The sequence below is a fragment of the Epinephelus moara genome, chromosome 7 (assembly GCF_006386435.1).
Source record: "Epinephelus moara isolate mb chromosome 7, YSFRI_EMoa_1.0, whole genome shotgun sequence".
In the NCBI taxonomy this organism is placed as follows: Eukaryota; Metazoa; Chordata; class Actinopteri; order Perciformes; family Serranidae; genus Epinephelus; species Epinephelus moara.
This window is the reverse complement of record NC_065512.1, coordinates 4515457-4535972: the sequence shown is the minus strand read 5'-3', so window position 1 is coordinate 4535972 and position 20516 is coordinate 4515457. Positions and strand designations below refer to the sequence as shown.

The window sequence follows — 20516 nt, the reverse complement described above, 5'->3', positions numbered from 1 at the left end:
CACATGGAAATTCTGACCAATCAAGAGCAGCTTTCTCACACAAGGCATTTGATCTGGTCCTCTTGTAAATGCTGCCGTGAGAACACGAACCAACTCTAGGCAATTATACAACTTTGGAACAACATGAGTCCCTGATTCAGACCAAAGGAGACCACTCTAGGGCTGAAAGCACCCTGAGACACATCAACATATTGGAAATTTGGTAATTAGAGAGGTGACTGTGGCACTGATGTAAAATATAAGTTTCCTTTGAGCTTAAAAAACAAAACACTTGTAAATGAGAACAATGGGGAGCAGATAACTGGCGTGATATCATCAAAGAGATTCATGAGGTGGCAAATGACTAAGACTGACTAAGGAACATCGCCCCCTCACTCCTTAAAATGTAATTTACCTTCTTTTTGCCATGAGTTTGAACAGTCATGGTTAATTATGTGTAAATTATGCAGGGCTACATACAGACTTGCCATCTATATTATCTAATGTTTGTTAGGTAGAGGTCATGGTGGCTGGCGATGGCGTAACTGTTCTCTTGTTTTTGACAAGAAAAAGATTTTCTAATAAAATCTAAGATGTTATTTTGAAGAGAGGGGATAACCAGTGTGGTTTCCATTACAGCTCTGCGACAGTGGAAAATAACTCCTTAAAACCATCAGCTAATGCAATGAATGGGCAGTAAAACACATCTGGTATATTTCTGGAAACTGATCCATTTGTGTAATTCTCTAACAGCCCGTCCAGACGCACACACAACGTCCAGCAGGCAGAAAATAAAAGCCACTGTGGGTTTATAAGTGAGCGAAATTGTGTGTGTGTTGCTGTTAGATGGAGGAGGATGTTGCATCTCTCCCTGCTGTGAAAACCTGACACTAACCAGCACAACAAAAAAGGGGTCCTGGGAATGACGACGCACGTCTCCAGTGTGCATCTGCATCCCCCCTTCATGAGCACGCCGTCTCAGAAAGACAAACACAACACACTCCTCGGGAAATCCTTATAAGACTACCAAAATAAAGCAGACAGCCTGAGGGCTGAATCGTACTCAGTGCCACCGAGTGCGTGCCGTCCCACATGCTGTCTGCAGCCACTGAGCATGCATACATATTTACTGCACTCTTGTTCTTTCAAGGGGAGAGTTGTCAACATCTCTCTGCTTTTGTCGAGTGCCAAACAAACTTGAGATGACCTCCGAGGGGTTTGTTTGAAAATGTGCAAAGACTCTGCGGCCCACGACTGAACAAACAGTACCAAATATTTAGATGTTTGCAGGTAGGAGGTGTGCTGCGCATGCTGAGAGCCTGGCAGCCATAATTCAGGTGTGCAGATATTTACAAGCAGGCACAAGCATGATTGCATCATGTCTTTATGTGCCACGACAACAAGCAAGCAGAGAAACAATAACATATCTTAATTTCCTCTTAGTGACAAATAAATTCAGACATTTCCTAAAGGGCATCTTATTACCCTGCCCCCATTAGCCTGGGAGCCTACAGAGCTTCTGAAACTAGCACAGGAGGAAAAAAGAATACAAATACACTTGACTAAAGCGCCTCATTATACATGTCAAACGCCAAAAACACACACAGGGGGATGCCAGGCTGACTTTAAATTAGCTTGAGGCGTCTCTTGACAAAACACTCTTCCTGCAAACACATCACAAAGAGAAGCAGGAAGAAAACACACTCACCCAGGAGACGGTAAGTGGTTTGTCAGAAAGAGGCAGCCGACACAGTGCAAACGAGACTCTAGTTATCTGAACCGGGAGACTCCATCCACTCTACAGGATTTCTGGTTTCCTCTGAGTGTTTCAGTGGTGTGGAGGCTACTCTGAGCCTCACGCAGGGTGATGGAGGCTGTGCTTGTTGTGAATGGCACTGAGGCCTGACAATAGAAGCCATTGTTCCTTCACTGCACTCTTCTGTCCTTCTCTGACTCCCCCCTCCTCTCAGAGCGGGGCAGGGGTGTGAATGTGAGGCTGAAAAGGAGACATCTGCAGCCCCAGGCTCCCACTGACACTGCCGCACACACACTCACTTGGCAGATCCACCAGTCTCCTGCAACCCACTTCAACCTATTCAGCCTCCAGCAACTGGGAGAGACTTTAACACAACACACACACACACACACACCTCTTTAGCAATCCCTTTTCCTCAATTGACTCTGTGCGAGTCCCAGTAGTTCCCTCAAATGTTTTAATTTCAGCCTCTTAAGACTAATTTGCTTCTTGGAACTCGTTAGAAAAAGACGGTCGGCCTCGACATTCAACCACATCACACTGATTTAAGCGCCCATCTTTGCAAACATCTGCAGCAGCTTATCGACAGTGACACGAGCTTATGTTCACAAGATCACGAGTTTGGATCCCAGCGCAGCTCTGAACAGGAGGGCAAGGATATCGACTGACTGCTCGTCTCTCTTCCTTCGACAACTACCAACCCTTTGAACCGACTGCTCCGGAGCTGCTGCACAGAGATGCTCAAAGATGTCAGAGTTTTGAACTTCATGACTTTGCGAGCTCAGGACCCTGAGGTTTCAAATTCACAAAAGATTGCTCGGCTTTTGCAGCCGCTAAACCTGCACTAATAGGACAAAGAGAAACCATGTAGTTCTACAAGCACCTGCAGAGGGTGAAATGCACCCTTAACTGTGCTGTAAAGCAAATAGCATCTCAGTGCTCCTGTGTTTGCACATATTAAGTCATACACATAAATCTGGCAAAAAACGAGCCGCACTGCAAAAACAGTACAGTCCACAAAGATCAGCACAAACAGCCACACACAGTTACAGTGACACTATCAGCATCTTCAGAGAGCTGGAAGGAGCTGATCACATTCACAGGGGTGTCACGTCCAGACTTTCCAGACTGCTGAAGTTTTGAGGAATGCCTCTCATATTATGTATTGTGATACTGCTCGGGCTGCCACATGTCCCACTTATCTCAGTAAGATTTTTATAATGCAAAAGACATTTTTGAAAGTGACGAGCTTTGCTAAAAAATGTGAATCATCTGCTTCTTTCTTTGGAAAATATCAACTTTTATCAAGTTCTACTGTGAACATAAACCGGACTCTTGTATTCATGTATGAATACGTTCTCACTTGTGACTTTCCGAGTGTTTTCAAGATCTTCCTCAGACATTCACTCATATTCTGTAAGACACTCTGAGGACCTTTATTGTCCATATTGTCTGACTTTTCTCAATCAATATTCACTGAAACACAGAGGAGTTTCAGAGGAACCATCTTTTTCTTTTTATGTATGATTGCTGTTATTTAATAGGGGAAGTATCATCATCACCCATTTTTGACCTCTCCTGCACAATGTTTTAACTTTTAATTTCTTTTTCCTGTATTGTCTACACACATATGTGCAAATAAACTAAACTAAACCTCGCCTTCTAAGCGTTTCAGTTTTCTTCGTCTCTGCTGCAAAGGCAACATTTACACTTTGCTACATGGATAATTGCAATCAAATGCAAAAAACGGGAAAATTGCACTCAGCTGCAAATCCTTATGTTATGTGTGTGCTGTAATATCATTAGTGCAATATCTTTTGTGAACTGTACTTTGAGACGGGGCTGATGGCGGCTGCAGGTGATGCACAATTTGAGGCTTTCAGCGGCTGGAATCTTTTTTCTATCTGAATTCACCTGTTAATCTCTACCAGCTCCACGAGCCAGATACATAAACTCTGTGACCCCAGACACACGACATCTATTGCATGTCTGTGCGTCCTGGATGACGGATCCCTCCTCAGTTACTCTTCTTGAGGTTTCTACCATTTTTTCCCCCGTTAAAGGAGTTTTTTGGGGAGTGTTTCTTTATCCGCTGTGAGGGTCCACAGGACAGAGGGATGTCGTATGCTGTATAGTCCAGCCCCTCGGAGGCAATATAAATAAAACTGAATTGAATTGATGGTATTGTAGAGACTGGGTGAAACTGGGCTCACATGTACAAGCCTGATTTCCCACACGGGTGTCAAGAGTGCTGCGGTCCTTGTCGGACTCATGACAGGTTTTAAAAGAGGATCAAAACTGATGCACCAGAATTCAATTCAGAGATATAGTTTGTTTTATTCCACGTCTTCCTTGTCAAAACCTGACACCTACATTACCCACAATGCAACTTGACTGCTGACACTTGGTGTAATGGTGTAATGCTAGTAGCAGCTAATGCATCCTGGAGCCTCCAGCCTGCAGCAGAGATGAGCAGCGGGTTGCAGCAGCGTGGTCTAACTCCACACCTCCAGATTTGTATTTTACTCTTCAAACTTGAAGTCTTCAACCGATGCTGACTCAAGTGACATCACTCAAGGACATTTATCAGACCTCATTGAGGATTTATACACTTCCTGTTTGCCAAAAGAACTTCCACCTGCTCCACAACTCTTTAGACTCATCAATAACAAAGAACAGCACAGAGAAAATGCAGAAGGATCCAGTATCAATAATCATCACACCTGTTTGATCATTAAACAGCAGGAAGGTCATTAAGATTTAGTTCATAGAGCTGATAGTGATCCAGACTTAAAAAATGTTTCCCAAACAAGAAGATCACGGTCACAGAGAAATTAAAACCTTCCAACATCAATAAAAATCAAATCTGATCTCACAAAAGTAACTAATCCAAGTTTAGGTATTCTCATATTTCCCTCGAATACGCCTGGTCTGACGTGTGTGTGTGCGTTTTTTCTGTTTTTAAAAATACCAGTTCAAGTGTGGTAAACCGTGAATGCAAGTTTGACACATCTGGCCTCCTGCTGTGTTGTTCAGCTTGCTGTTAAACCACAATGACGGAGGAGAGATAAAATCTAAGTCTACAAGTATTGTCTATTATTATCCTGTGCAGCTGCAGGAGGACATTTTCACTCAGCCGTGAGCTGCTCTGCAGACGGGAGGAAACTGAGAAAGGTACATTCTGTATGAACTTCATAAAGATATGTTGTTAAAGTCCTGTTTTGTCAGCACAGATCATTATTATAGATCATTATAATATTTCTTGTTTTTGGATACTGTACGTTCAGAACACAGAAATTAAAATCAAATCAAAGGAAAATCTTGTTCTTGTCCTGAAGACCACAATCCTGAAATTCAAACAGCCTCTGAATCCAGTGAGTTTGCGTGTGAGGTGGATCATAGCGCGTCGCCGTTCTTCTTGGTAGTTGTAGTCTAATAAGTGACACTGAGACAGCGCCTGGATGCAGGCGACAGATGTGTTAAAAAAAATGCAGCGACAACACAGACTTTTCTTAAACAGGAAGCATATAACAAGTGCAAAGTGTCTCTGTCTCTGTCGCTCCCTTGGCCTCTCTTGATGCTGATGATCTTCACGCTCATCCTGTCCTTTACAAGAAAGGCAAAAATGCCATAAAAATAATTCCTTAAAGAAGTTTTCCACCCTCGCATAAATACACATCTTCTCATTTCCTAAATTTTAACAAGTAAGAAAAAGCTGTCAGCTAATTGGTCTTTATTGTGAGCAGTATAATGTGTATCAGTAGCAGCATAATATTTTATTTCTTTCCATTTGTATCAGAGTAATTAAACTGAATATGAACATACACCACATTCATTTCTGTTTTCCCATCATTTATTGTTACAATCATTTGATTTTCTGACTTGTGTTCCTAGATGTTTCTCTCCTCTAAACGACTCAATTGTTGGATAACATTCCTACAAATCCTCACGTCTTGCCAACAAATCTTGTGTTTAACACCCAGAGATGTGGCGAGAGAGAACTGAGTAAACAAAATGGACTAAGGGAATAATAACAAGCAAAATGATGCTCTCATAGCGTCAGACAAACTGTGGACTAATCTAAAAATGCTGTCTGGCCTGGTCAGCAACTGGTCATCAGTCACCGCTCACACTCTGCTGTCCTTTGTTTGCACGCACGCACGCACGCACGCACGCACAGGAAATACGGGAGGAATTTAATGACATATTTAAAAACAACATGACCTTTTTAAATTGCCTCCAGAGCGATGAGCATCCTCGTGTGTGCAGGTGGAAGGAAGCTATTTAAGCCTTATATTAATCATGCAAAGGCCAGCGCGCAGTGCTAACTCATAGCTGTGCGTCGTATCGACAGCACAGCCGCATCCAAACACACCTGCTGTTTATTCACTAGGGGCTCAAACTGCTGGTCTGAGGGCACAAACCCCCCGACATGTTTAATATTTATCCTTAAGTGAAGTTTCATATGGAAGACAGTGTTGGAGCTCTGAGGGTGGGTTGGTTGGTGCCGTTGAGACGATCACACTGTGGGTCTGAATGAGACTTAAAGCCGGCCTGCAGACATTTATTGACGTTTGGAATCTTCCCCAGTCCTTTCATAACAAGGCTGCAGCCCAAAATTTGTTTTTTAATTCACATTTAATATCATAAAGTTGAGCCCGACTGTGCAGCACTGTCAATATGAATGCTTCAGTTTTACTGTGGAGCACCAGACAGCAAAATAAAGCTTTACCTGGAGGACAGGCAGCTTCAACAGAGCTGGACTACTAATTATATTTAGTGGACTTCAGCGTAGGGCTGTGCCTAAAAGTTCAAAGCTTCATTATTAATGCTGACATTCAAATTCTAAATCAACATTCGAATGATGTGCGTCTGTTCTTTAACGGGACATTCGAGCAGCAATCTAACATTCATTCATTTTCCATAGCCGCTTATCCTGTTAGGGGTCTCACATTCACACCTACAGACAATTTAGAGTCACCAATTAACCTGCATGTCTTTGGACTGTGGGAGGAAGCTGGAGCACCCAATTTTCACACTTACAGCCTCAGCAAAGTGACGATATATATTTCATTTTCAATACTTGTAATATCCTAAGAACTAGTGTTAAACACTGTAGCATAAGGCACATTTTTATTTCCATTTTATTGCTTTACATTTACATACTTCTATTTCATACTTATAATTCTCTATCCATACATCGATATATAAGAGCAACTGTAACGCATCAAAATTTCCAATCATGGTTCAAAAAAGTATTTCTGATTCTGATTTGATGAAAGATAAATAACTAATTCAGTCACATTTATAATTTTATTCAAATTTAGAATTTTATTTGAGATTGTTTTTTTTTTTTTTAATTCTAGGCTGATGACACTGTACAATATACTTATTCAAAAATCTCAATAAATGTTTTGAAAACAAGACCAGGTCAAAATTTTGCATGTGGTTTGAAATGCTAGAGGGCCTTTAATTTGAAATTTGAGGTTCAAAGACAAAACAATTGTCTTGTGCTGGACACATTTTCCCCACAAATACAACATGCTAATATTATTAGCATCAGCCTATGACTATTCCCATTGCCTAAATTAGCCCAGCAGCTAGCGGAGTTTTCCTCGACTCTTATGAAGCCAGGTTTAATCACACAGGACTTCAAGAGCTATCTTGTTGGGGATTTATTGTCTTTACAATTTATTCTTTGGTTTCTGTGAAATAAAAGTAAATAAAACTTTGTCTCCACTGAGAGAAATGGTTTCAGTTTACAGAAATAACTGTCAGCGCCTGTTCATTTTGAAAGACTCACTCATTCACTGACTGACTTTCGCAAAAATGATGGTTACAGCTCTGCCTCAGCGTGACTGTTTCCTGTCTGTAATGCAATTTATTTTTTATTCACATGATGTTCAAGTGCCTCCTGGGAGACACCAACCTGACCTAATTTGAGATTGATACCTGTGAGTGCAGCACAGGAGGATTTGGGTCAAGTGGTATATAAAGGTGTAGTGTACAGCTGTGCCGCAAACTGACGTCTCTGGAGTAGACTCTACATATTTAAAGTCTGTTAATTCCTTATTTTCTGTGCAACATTTTATCTTGCAACACAATGATTGACATACAACAGCTGTCGCGTAGTTTCTGACTCTGTCGTGGGCGAAAATAAAATTACTACAATGCATGCAAATACGAAAAAAACAGCAACACTGTGAGTGAATCATCTAATTGTGTGTCGATCCAACACGTTCCCACAGTGTCAAACATAAGCCAGTAAAACAGAGAGTTGTATAACAGCAGGTTGATGTGGGTAGAAACGTGGAAGTTTGTGTTATTTTGCAGCAGCTGGATGTTGATCCTCATCATTTCATTAACTATAACAAAGATGCACATCTATCAGCTCTGTCTAGTACGAACTTTGTACTCTGAGTGAGTGAAGCCGGGGTGTCTATTCTCAGTCAAGTGTTAAAACCTGTTTCCGCCACAAAACTAGCAACTTGCTCCACTTCCTCACTTGCACCAAACTCTCATCATGCCTCTGCTCACACTTAAACCACAGGGTATGGATCATTTTGTATCCATGACAGGGCTATTTCTCTTTGTTGTTGCTATCTATTTGCAGCGCTGATGGTAATGACCTTTTTTTTTTTTCTTTTTTTTTTCCAAAGAAACAGAGCAGCTGCTGCAACTAGAAACATAAACCACACCACTTCCTGTTGCCAGAGAATTCACAAACAAATCATTATTCTGTGGCATTAGTTATCAATAAAGGAGAAAAGCTATCATAATAAAACAAAAATGAATCAATCACAAAGGTGGTGATGTTCCAGTGTGCCTCGGTGTGACACTTACATCGAGCAGTGTGTGTAGATGCTGGTCCTGGAAAACACTGTGGAGGAAATCTAGATCCTTTTCACTGCAGTCTGTCAGAGCGTGGATCTCCTCTAAACTGTCCAACACCTGAGACACAGCCCCTGCAACACACACACACATACACACACACACACACACACACACACACACACGACAGCCTTGGTTTGTCAGTCAACTTGTGGCTCTCTGAATGTGTTGTGAGCATGCACATGCACAGAAACATTTAACCTCTCCGTATTTATAACTGTGGTGAACATTAACGGCAGTTTACTACATACGGAAGAACATCTCTCAGCTACAGTTCAAGAGTAAGAAACATCATCATCACAACACACAGAGAACCAGCGGATACATACGTTCAGCTGCTAGTAGTCCTAACAGGTTGGGAGCATTAACAGAAACAAACACATGAACAGATTTTACAAATGAACACAAGTGTTAATATCAATGTTAAAATGGACCTATTGTGCTTTTCTTTCGTATATATAATTTTACAATGTCAGATGTTCATATTAAACATGACCGAAGTTTCAAATAATGAAGTAAATGTATGTAGAACTAATTCCTTGAGTGAGTAAAAAAACCTAAGGCTTCAAATCGTTCTGAACACTCTGTTTACAAGACAAGCTGACGTCAGCTTGTGACGGATTTCTATGTACAGTCATCTGCTCCAGGGACGCTACTGTAAGTGTTTATGTTACATGCACTGCTACATGTAGCTACATGCTAATGTCAGGGAAACATTTATTATCGGTTGCTGATGTTTTTAATTTCTCCCTGATTTCAGATCATATTTCTGCTGGAACATGTCCAGTTGTGTTTAGTACAGCCTGATCTATATTGGAGTTTGGGGGCCAATGTCGGGTCTGATGTGAGGGAGTAAAACATTTTTGGTATCGATACATTGACCTATGTTGTTATACACATGCACACATAACATGCGCACAGTAAAAATGTTTGATTTTCATTGTGGGTGTGGTCTAAGATCTCCTGAGCTCAAATAATTCATTATTGTCACAAATAATGAGGCAATGTTTTTTATGGATGTCATTTCAGGGTAAAAATATGTGACGTTAACTTGGGGAATGGAAGGCCCGATGCTACCCCATCGAGGTTAACTCCCGAGGATTTGCCGGCCAGTTGCTTTACAAAGCCCTTAGTTGCTGGGGATCAGAGCACTGCACAGCAAGAGAGCCATCAGGAGCATCACTGATGCTGCTGAGAGGGCGTCAAAATGACTGTGGATCAAAAGGGGCGATCAGTGGACCACACAAGCCACCCACACATGGGCCAGGGTCTGTCTGGCTGGATCGCCTGGGCGAGAGTGTGTAATGTTGAAAGACTCGAAACACCCAACGAACCCAGGTTACATCACTGATGATGTGTCTAGGCTGCACCTTAAGGTGTTTTTAGAATCACTGGAATATGTCTAAATATATACAGTTATTACAGCTTGATTTTGGGGTCTGTACGTGTCAGTCATTATCAGTAAATTATATATTCAGTCGTCATCAGTCGACAGTAGCTGCACTGTCCTGTAGAGATAGGACTGGCTATTTGATGTGTGACAAGGTTTCAAGGAGTTGTAGTAATAGTGATGGTGTGGGAGAGTGCCCCCTGCTGGATTAACTATGGAATGATTCCAGTTGTGCGTGTTATATTACTAGAAAATGTCCCAAGAAATTTTGGCTGGGTGCTGCTACCAACAAAAAAACATCATGAAATGTAAACTGCGATTTCATGAAAACGGTTTTAGATTTCAAAATGCACATCAGGCTCAATAAAGTCCCAGGTCTCGTGAGCTGTTTAAACTTTTTAATAATTTTTCTATATGAAAGTACGGCGATTTGGTGTGGCCCCAAAGTGGAGTGGTTTTGAGCTTTGTTAACATTAATTTCCCAGTATTTTCTATGGCGAAATGTATCACAGTTTTTTGCAATTTTTTGAAAACAGCTTGGCAAATCTCTGTCAGTCATAGCACACGATTCCCCACCATTTCACACATTTGCATTAATTTTTACGAATGTATTGGCAATGCTGCAAAGCTATAAGATATATCTGTGTTCGGCAAATATCACAGATATACAGATTGAAAATTGTTCAGGCTCTAGTGTTTAGAAGCTTTTATTGTTGATTGTTACGCTATTCTTCGTTACAGTCATACCCCAGCTGTGAGTACCCTGCTACATGTAGCCACAAGCTAATGTCAGAAAAACATGTAATCTTGGTTGTGGATGTTGTTAATTTCTCTTTTTGAATCATATTCGTGCTGAAACCCGTCCAGTCATGTTTTGAAAACTTTTATTGCAATTCTTTTAATGGTAAAAAAGTGCCTCTATTCTCCGTTACAGTCATTCCCCGGCTGCGAGTACACTGCTACATGTAGCGACACGCNAACATGTAATCTTGGTTGTGGATGTTGTTAATTTCTCTTTTTGAATCATATTCGTGCTGAAACCCGTCCAGTCATGTTTTGAAAGCTTTTATTGCAATTCTTTTAATGGTAAAAAGTGCCTCTATTCTCCGTTACAGTCATTCCCTGGCTGCGAGTACACTGCTACATGTAGCGACACGCTAACGTCAGAGTAACCTGTAATCTGAATTTGCTGATGTTGTATATTTTTCCCCAGATTTCGGAACATATTCCTGCTGGAACATGTCTCGTTGTGTTTAGAAGCTTTTATTGGTGATTTCTTACGGTAGAAAGCGTCGCCATTCTCCGTTAGACTTATTCTCTGTCTACAATGATGGCGCAAACACCTGGAAACACTAACTAATCCGAGCAGACGGCTTTTTCAGGAGGGGGGCTTGAAGAGACAGATGCTAAAATGGAGTGTCTCAGACAGAGGGTGAATACAAATGTTCAGCAGAGACAGGATGAGGAAAATAAAGTGTGTTTTGACCATTAAAGCCTGTAAACATGTATTTTGGATTTCTACTAAAACAAGCATGAACCTGAAAATGAGCCTAATGGGTCCTTTTTAAAAACAGTTGGAAGCAAATATTATTTGAACGATGGGAAATAGAAATGTGTCTGCGTCCTGCGACTGAAACACACTAATGTCTCAATATTATTCCTTTTACAGCGTCTAGTAACCTGTGTAATGGATAAAATGTCAAACTGAAGAGAACAATCATCAGATCGCTGTGTGTGGAGCGTTTATGTTGTCGTTCTGGATGTGGTGCGTTTAAGTGCAGCTAGAGTAGAGTCAGTTTGTGGTAATAAGAGTCTCTGCAGGGCCCGACAGAGAAAAGCAGAATGAAAAAAACAACAACCAGACGACTAACCAGAGGAAGGAAATCTGAGGGAGGAAGTGTGTCGAGGATGAAATGATAACACATTTAAGTGTTTAGTGTGAGTGTTTGTGTACCTGAGGAGGTGGGGTCTTCAGAGAAGTCGTGGAGTTCCTCGGGGGGGTCTCCATAGAAGGAATTAAACTTGTGACTGGACACTGCAGCCAGAACAGCCCCCTGAAACATCAAGAGAATTCACCTCATCGTTGCAGACACAGTGATGCTGTCACCACAACAAACCTCAAATGTTGCAATATCTGAAAATGGATGCATGTCAGCATGTATGTGTCTGAGTGTGGACTGAAACCTTGAGCTTCCTCCTGGAGTTGAACTTTCTCAGCTGCTCCACAGTCTCTGGCAGGTGGATTTTGTAGGCATACCGGTCCCTCTCCTTGGAAAGACAACACAGGAATAACAGAATTACTGACACAAGTAAAGACGTAAAGGAGCTCTCCCCTGATCTGACACATGAAGATCAGTTTACCAGTCATGACGAGCAACATGCAGCCTGTGAAAACAGTTATATAATGCCTTCTTCCCCCTTTCATGTCCAGTCCTATTAGCGTGGGGCTTGTAGACAAACTTATAACAGACACCCTGCTTTGCAAACTGTGGATGTCACATGGTTGTTAACTAGTCAGGGAAGGTCTCATGGAAGACAGCACATTATGGGAAATATGGTGTCCAGCGTTGTTATAGTTTGATCCCTTCTAGACACTCGAAGTCAAGATATCTGGGCATCTGATGCATCAATTTTTCACTAATCTTTTTTTAATTTGTCGCCGTCAAGTCCTCAAACTTCTTGGAAGTGCAATATTAAAAAGCTGGAATGTCCCTCTTAAAGAGAACTTTAGTGTCCCTGAAACAATGTCAGACTTAAGATGGGTCAAAATCGATACTGCAGAAACAGAAATATCCCATATTCCATGCAATCTTCTTTCTTGTCAAAACCAAAGGCCTGCATTACCCACAATGCAACATGATTACCCACAGTGTGGTCAGAGATTTGGGTGTGTTGAGCTATTGTAGCCTTGAGCCACGACTCCGCAGCAGAGATGAGCAGCAGGCTACAGAGGTTTACGTCTTTCTAACTTCACAGTTGAAGTTTGTCATTTTTTTCGAGGGCAGGGGATCTTTAGGTGGAGATAGCAGGTCAACAGTAAATGCCACATAGAAGTGGTATATGTCACCTGAAAGCTGGGAACCTGAAGATTAATTTGAGATGCAGCTCAGCACTGTGTGTCAAGTTTTCTAGTCATAAAAATGTATAAATATTTGTGTTGGTTTGGTGCCTATTAAGACTCTGAAAGTTAGGAGAGTATAGCGGATCAGAACATCATGATGGAAGTATATTACGACCATTCTCATGCTCAGTTATGTCTCCTGTGTTGTTGCAGCAGCTGTTGAGTCTATACCATTTGTTACACAGATGTGGTGCTAAATTTAAGCATTTTTCTACCAGCCGAAACTTAATGAAACAGGCCAGAAATCCCTCCAAAACACCACATTCAGACACCAAGAACACCACAGAAAATCCATTATGTGATTGGAATCAAAATTCTTCAATGTTTGGACATTTCTGTGAGAATAACATTTGTCTGTGATTGGATGGTGAGCACTTCTGTTCTGGAAACTGCTCAGAGACCCCTTATTGTCAGTATATCTATGAAGGCCATCCATCCTCTGAATGCTCAAGGTCTTGTGATTGTAAAGTTTCATGAGGCTGTGATTATCCTCAAGGTCAGAATCAGTCATTTTATGCAGTGAAATCAGTTTTAAAGAAATGGTCTCTACAATGAAATGACTGCGACAGGGGCTGACATCATCACACATGAATAAAATAGGGCTCATTGAATCCTCAAAAGTCTGTCAAACCAAATTTATACAATTCCGACTGTTTAGAGGCCAGAAATATTACAATACAATAGGTGAACATGTCATATTTGTTCTGTAGGCGAAATATGACAAACCTATAATTTAGCCCAGCAATGGAACATTATTTAATCCCTTCCCGATGTGATAGCGGGACTGGTGCCAAAGGATGTCTTAGATCTTCTAGTTTCATATGAGACCAGCTTTAAAACTTTAAGACAGTAATGTCGGCCAAACATGCAGGAGTACCTGGCTGAGTGTGAGGGTGCTTTCACACCTGCCCTGTTTGGTTCAGTTCAATCAAACTCAAGTTCGTTTGCCCCCTCAGTGTGGTTCATTTGGGCAGGTGTGAACACAGCAATCTCACTCAGGTGCGCACCAAAACAACCGGACTGAGACCTTCTTGAAGAGGTGGTCTCAGTCCGGTTACAAATGAACTCTGGTGCGGTTGGTTTGTGGTGAGAAGGTGTTCCGACCTGGATGTGAAGCAACTGCAGTCACATGACACATTGTTTGGGTTAAACATGAGCATGTTACAGTCCTGGAGGATTATTAATGTGCACCTCCTCCTGTACTGCCTTAATATGCACATTCAGCACATCCAATGCATCAAAACATTGTTTTCTAGTTGGAGCCGCGCCTCGTTTTCAAACTGTATGGTTTGACTAAAATGAACAATGACAGCAATATAGTCCACGATGAGCAGCGCTAAAATCAACCTGCGTAGTTGTCCCTCCATTGTGACATTAGAAAGTGTCACATTTATCTTGCAAGTGTACTCTTCTTCAACGTTTGCTTTACTTCCTGGATTTTTCCCACATGGAAATTCTGACCAATCAAGAGCAGCTTTCTCACACAAGCCATTTGATCTGGTCCTCTTGTAAATGCTGCCGTGAGAACACGAACCAACTCTAGGCAATTATACAACTTTGGAACAACATGAGTCCCTGATTCAGACCAAAGGAGACCACTCTAGGGCTGAAAGCACCCCAAGAGGTTTTTAGTAACAATAAGACTCAACTATGTTGCTGCGTGTTTTCTGACACAACCTGCAGAAAACTGGTCTTAGAGGTATTCAGAAATTTGTGAGTATGGTATACCACTGGAAACTTTCCTCCACCATTACCACAAAACCTGCACAGGTCAGTGGAACATGTGCTTTCATTGAAGACCACACCTCTATTATGTTGTAAAGCTTGGAGTTATGACTATAAAGTTACTTACACGCATGTTTATAAAAGTATTTTTCCGATCACAACAATAAATCACTTTAACCAACACCAGCAAAAACACACATTATGAAGAGTTTTTACTCATTGACAAACAAAATTCAGAGGCCAAATAATCAGGTTCTGGCTACCTGTGGCACTGTAGAACATCATATCTCTGTAACAAGCACTGCCACAAATACGTATGGGTGTAAACTGAGCACTGTGGTTGATGTCAGTAGGTCAAAGTGGTGACACTGCTGTATAATATGCAGACTACCAGGACATGAACCCATTTCCTCTTTTCCTCTTTTCGGGCAGCAGCTTTTTGACCGATGAGTTCATGGATATGTTGGTATTGCAGTAACTCTGCATTGCTGTATGTCCTGTGATGCTGCTTTCAGACAGTTGTGGTATTTCATCAGGGGCAAGTAGAAGTCAACACTCGAGTCTCATTACGCTGCTTCTGCTGGACCTCGCCAACAGAAGTGGATCCGTCTAAACTTTCTGCAGTTGAGTAAGAGACTAAAATGCAGCATTGTGAGCAGGGATGCCCCTTAAAATGTGGAGATGTGAATGATGTGTCATACAGCCCCCAGACAGATTGCAAGTGTCTCAGTTGAATTGTCATCTTTAAGTGCCCCTCCATCACTGTCCACAGAAGACGACACAATAAAAGCTTGTGCTGACAACACATGACAAGCGGTAACACCACTGTGCCGCCGCTCACTGTCACTGTTTTCCTGTGCGAAGAGCTGTGGCACCCGAGCGACTGATTATTACGTGATGGCTTTAGGCTACATGGGTTTACTATTCTGCTCTCGATTCAGTCTAAAACTTTAACAAAAGTCAAAACTTTGGATGCACGTCTCAGAGAATACCCACGCACCAGAGCAGGTGATATGTCATCAGATATATGAGTGGATGTTTGCCATGTTGCAGGCAGACATGAGGTGATGTAACATGGTTAACACTGACAGTGCAGCTGAAAACAGTCTTTGGTGATGGTGCATTCAGGTTCTCGTGATGTGTCAAAAACCCAGAGGAGTGAAACTATTGTATTGATCTGTCAAATCAGATTCGAAACCGAAGAGCATGAACATGATGATAAAGTGTAAGTGAACACTGCATTACCTTCAGCCAGGGGTGGTTAAGAGCCTCGTAGACGGTGATCCTCTCAGCAGGGTCCAGCATCAGCATGCGCCTCACCAGATCCTTTGCGCTCTCTGAGATTTGGCCCCATTGGCGCGGATTCATCTACACACACACACAAATACACACAGACTTTTCAGGAATACAGCATTTTTTTAGGACTGTCCTTTGGCTGCGACACAAGTATCTAATTCTAATCATTTACGTGCACCTGGTCTCTGTGCTGTGGTGCTTCATGCAGACACTTTTTCAGCTACGCATGATTTTAATTAATATTAAAAATGAGGTTATAATTAAAGAGGATGTTGGCTGTGATAATGTCTGTATACAGAGCGTAAAAAAAGTAATGATTCATGTACTATAGACAGTGATAGTGAGTTAAAAGTGACACACAAAGATCACAGATTCACTGTGTGCACTTTAAAGGCCCAGACACACCAAATCGACATCAAAGAACTAGTGGTGTTGAAGGCCACTGCTGTGTCGCCTTAAGTTGCCTGTGTCTCGGCCAAAAAGTCGCACATGAACACACCTCAAGGACTACATTCAGTGGCCAACCAGCACATATGTTCCGCACCTGCGTGAGAGGAAGTAACTGTCCACTCCAGCAAGTGGTGGTGGTTTATATTCGTCATTCAAAAAGGGAAACCACAAGACCAGCAGGATGGATTCAAGATGCTAGTTAGCCAGTTAGCATATTAACAACACAACCCAGAGTTGAAAGAATAAAGCATATTTACTGTGCGCTAGCAAACAATAATATAAACCATCATAACACGTTTCTGCTAAAGAGCTCAATGCCTAACATAACAAGTTTGTTGCAATCTCACCCCTCTTAACTTAAGTTCTTTGTTTGCTTTCCTCACTTCATTCACCATCAGGCTCCTACATCTACGACACAGATTCAACATGCACCAAATAAAGGGACAACATTGGTCAACGATGCGGGACACATCACAAAAACCAGGGCGACAGACACACACCGATGGCACCATGTTGACTAACAGCTGACCATCTGCTTGTTGTGTCAGAGCCTTATAACCATCGAGCCTCAAAGTCTCCTACTTCACAGATAATTCCAGTTTACTCGGGTTACATTTCTGTAGTCTCAGCCATTGTTCCTATTTGTAATAATAATGCCTTAGTTGTTATTTGCTGATATCTGGGAGCATGGCTATGAAGAAAAACCAAAGACAATATAAAAGAAGTGGACATATCCTTCCAATCTGAAAAGTGAAGCCAATGCTGAAGTGCTTTAGAACTGCATTCTTCCTAATGGCCAGCAGGGGGCGACTCCACTGGTTGCTAAACCAAGTGTGATTGCACAGAAGTTAATGAGAAAATGAACCTACTTTTCACTTTACTTACTACTTCAGTAAATATTTTCCTAATGAGTTTATGGTCCCAATCTCTAGTTTAAAGTCTCTTCAATAGAGCACAACGTTCATTTAGTAAATTATGATCTAATTAAGAGTAAAATAGACCATAAAGAAGGGAATGCTTTATGCACGTGAGTGAATGAAATCCCTCTGATTGGCAACTCAGTGAGGAGAAGAGAAACGGAAGTGAGGAAAGTAAACAACTTAAGTCAAGAGGGTGTGAGATCAAAAGAATCCAGTCATGTGAGGTAATATTTTTTTTTGCCATTGAGCTCTTCAGCAGAAACAGTTCTTAATTGTTTGTGTTCTTGTTTGCTAGCACATGGTTAATTTAATTTGTTCTTTCAACATCGAGTTGTGTTGTTAATGTGCTAACTGGCTAACTAGTATCTTGAATCTGTCCTGTTGGTCTTCCTGTTTCCCTTTTAGAGTGACTAAAACAGACTTCCCCCACCACCTGCTATTTCCTGTCAGGCAGGCAGCCTTTGTCTAGTTTTTGCGGTGTGCTCAATGAAACTTTTAAGCTGAGACACAGGCGATGTGAGGCGATGCAACAACGGCCTTCGTGTGTCTGGGCCTTTAGGGGGTGGCGAGGATATCCTCCCCGCTCCACTGTCTTGTCCAAATTTGGTCACTTCTAGCTTCAAAAATCCAAAACAGCAATGATCAAAATGCCAAACTCAGGGCTTCAAAACAGGAGTCCACAGAGTAATGGGTGACATCATGGTGGCTACGTCCACTTTTATCCAGTTTATGGTAAAAACAGAATTATCTAAACCACTTTTTTTGTGAGTAAAAACAAAAGACAGCGCACCCAAAACCTCAGCAGTAAAGCTGCATTCACACAACACTGGCATGACAGGAAGCTGGAAGTGTTCCCTCGTGCTAAATTTTCAGTCACACCAAATAAAAAGCCTAAAACAGCTACTTTTGTTACGTATTTGTAGCAGTTTGTTACCAAATGACAACAGATACAAAAAGTGTTTAGCTTTAAAATATTAGCTGAATCAGTTGTTAATGTCGGATTTATTCTGATGTAACTGCCAGCAGCATTGCATTTGCAGCCGTTCTGCCAACAGTTTGTTGACCTGAGATATGAACACTGTAGGAAATTCCTGCGAATGTTTTGTCCCACTTGGCAGCTTGTAATTATGGTAAAACCAAAAGACGTGTCCTTCATTGTAAAGGGGAAACGTTCTGTGTCTACAACTGCATCAAGTGTTGTATTTAGAACCAGGAAACTGATGTTCACAACCAGCAGTCTGTGTAAAACATCAAACTGTTCACCTTGTTTTCTCTGCCAGATGAGTTGGACTTATCGGGGAGTTTGTTTAAATCCTGTCTGACTTCTATTTTACAATGTTGTCATGTTCCCAGATCTCAGTCCATTACTCAGAGAGCACAATGTTCTGTTACATACAGGAACTACAACCAAAACTATGACTGTAACATAAAAGTTTATACTGGAACAGAATTGTCTTTTAATGTGCCGACATTGACTAACGCTGAGCTGTACAGCTTTATAGGAAAAACATGCAAATCCAATTAAAGTGTGGGCTGTCCCTTTTTAGGTGGAGACTCTTGAGTTTAATGCTTGAAACCACACATTTAAAAACTTTTTATTGCCCTCAGAGACTGCGGAGGCTCTTTGAACGACCTCCTGACCTTGTATTTGCCCTTGCAGATGGCTTCGAACAGACGCTCCTTGGTGCCGTAGAAAGGCAGGCAGCCTGAGAGGAGGATGAAGAGGATGACTCCGCAGCCCCACACATCCACAGGTTTACCGTACGGCTCTCTCTTCACCACCTCTGGGGCCATGAAGTGTGGAGTTCCTACTCGACCTGGGGTCACAAAGACAGAGCGGTGTGGGTATCAGATCATGAGTGTATAAACGTCTAAATGTTAACACACACACACACACACACACACACACAAGTAATAATAATAATTTAAATGTTTGCAGCCTCTGAACGAGAAAACAGAAGCGTTTCTGTGTGCACTTTGTGAGGATATTTGTTTCCTAATTTGAATGCAGTGTTACACGAAAGAGGAAACAAACCTGTTGTGGCTTTGTTTCTTATTTCTCCACACCAGCTGAACGACGACAGTTTTCATGCCCAGTTTCAAATTTACAGCTTCAATTCCTGGTTGTGAAAATACAAAGTGAAGTGGACTTTTGCTGCTTTCCTTTGTAAAAGGTCACAACCACGATTTTCTTTCTGAGTCAAGAGTTATTTTGATCCTCAGGTCTTTATGGTGTGCCTGAACTTGCATGCAAGCCGCTGCTCAGTCCCATTAGGAGTACTCGATACATTTCTCTGTACCAACTGTAATCACTGGATAACTGAAGAGTGCTGAGGATGGGATGATATACAATTTTACTGCAGATTTAAAAACAGTCACGATAAGTTGACTGTGGGGAATTTCCATTATCGGGCTAATCGTGAATATCGTGTCCAGCAGCATCCAAAGGGAAAGCTGGACAATGGACAATAAAAGAGGTCTTTATTGATCTTAAATCTTAATAGATCTTACTCAAACATGGGCTTATTTTATATTGAAAGATATTGGCCTCTAGTTTCCCGGCGCGGCGCAGGGTGGCGAACCCCGCGCAGAGCTAGTTTTGAGCAGTGCAACCCGAGGCGTGCTCAGTTTGGTAGTTTGGCAGACCGAGGTGCGCTGAGATGGGTGTGGCGGCGCAGCAGGGGGAGGTGTCGACAGATCCAGCTTGGCGCAGTGACAGTATTGTGACAAAAGGCTTCGCCGACGGTGCGCTAAAAGCTCGCCAGCTGAAACCAGGTCTACTGTCAGCGCAGGTGGAGCGTAGCTGGTGTAGTGGCAGTTTGGCTGACCGGCGGACAGTGCGCACACGGAGGCAGGTCTCCAGAATGTCAGGCACATTAACAATGCAATAAATAGCCACAAAAACCACTATTCAATACAACTATCTGCAATCAGCACATAAATGTATCTCTATATCGACTGTCCCGTCACATCTGATGTCAGATCAAA

At 41.9% G+C, this 20516-nt stretch overlaps 1 protein-coding gene across 14 annotated transcripts in view; it reads right to left on the bottom strand.

Moving 5' to 3' along the window:
• Positions 1–20516, bottom strand: part of caska (calcium/calmodulin-dependent serine protein kinase a) — a 204484-nt gene that overhangs the window by 50178 nt on the left and 133790 nt on the right. For 9 of the 14 annotated variants that reach the window (XM_050048414.1, XM_050048415.1, XM_050048417.1 and 6 more), the window contains exons 7-12: positions 19170–19345; positions 16108–16230; positions 12201–12284; positions 11971–12070; positions 8956–8973; positions 8579–8700 (exon numbers count right to left, since the gene is read on the bottom strand). In XM_050048414.1, coding sequence (XP_049904371.1) covers positions 8579–8700; positions 8956–8973; positions 11971–12070; positions 12201–12284; positions 16108–16230; positions 19170–19345 — 623 coding nt within the window. The remainder of the gene's footprint in view (positions 1–8578; positions 8701–8955; positions 8974–11970; positions 12071–12200; positions 12285–16107; positions 16231–19169; positions 19346–20516) is intronic. The other 5 variants (XM_050048416.1, XM_050048419.1, XM_050048427.1 and 2 more) reach the window with 1 other exon arrangement.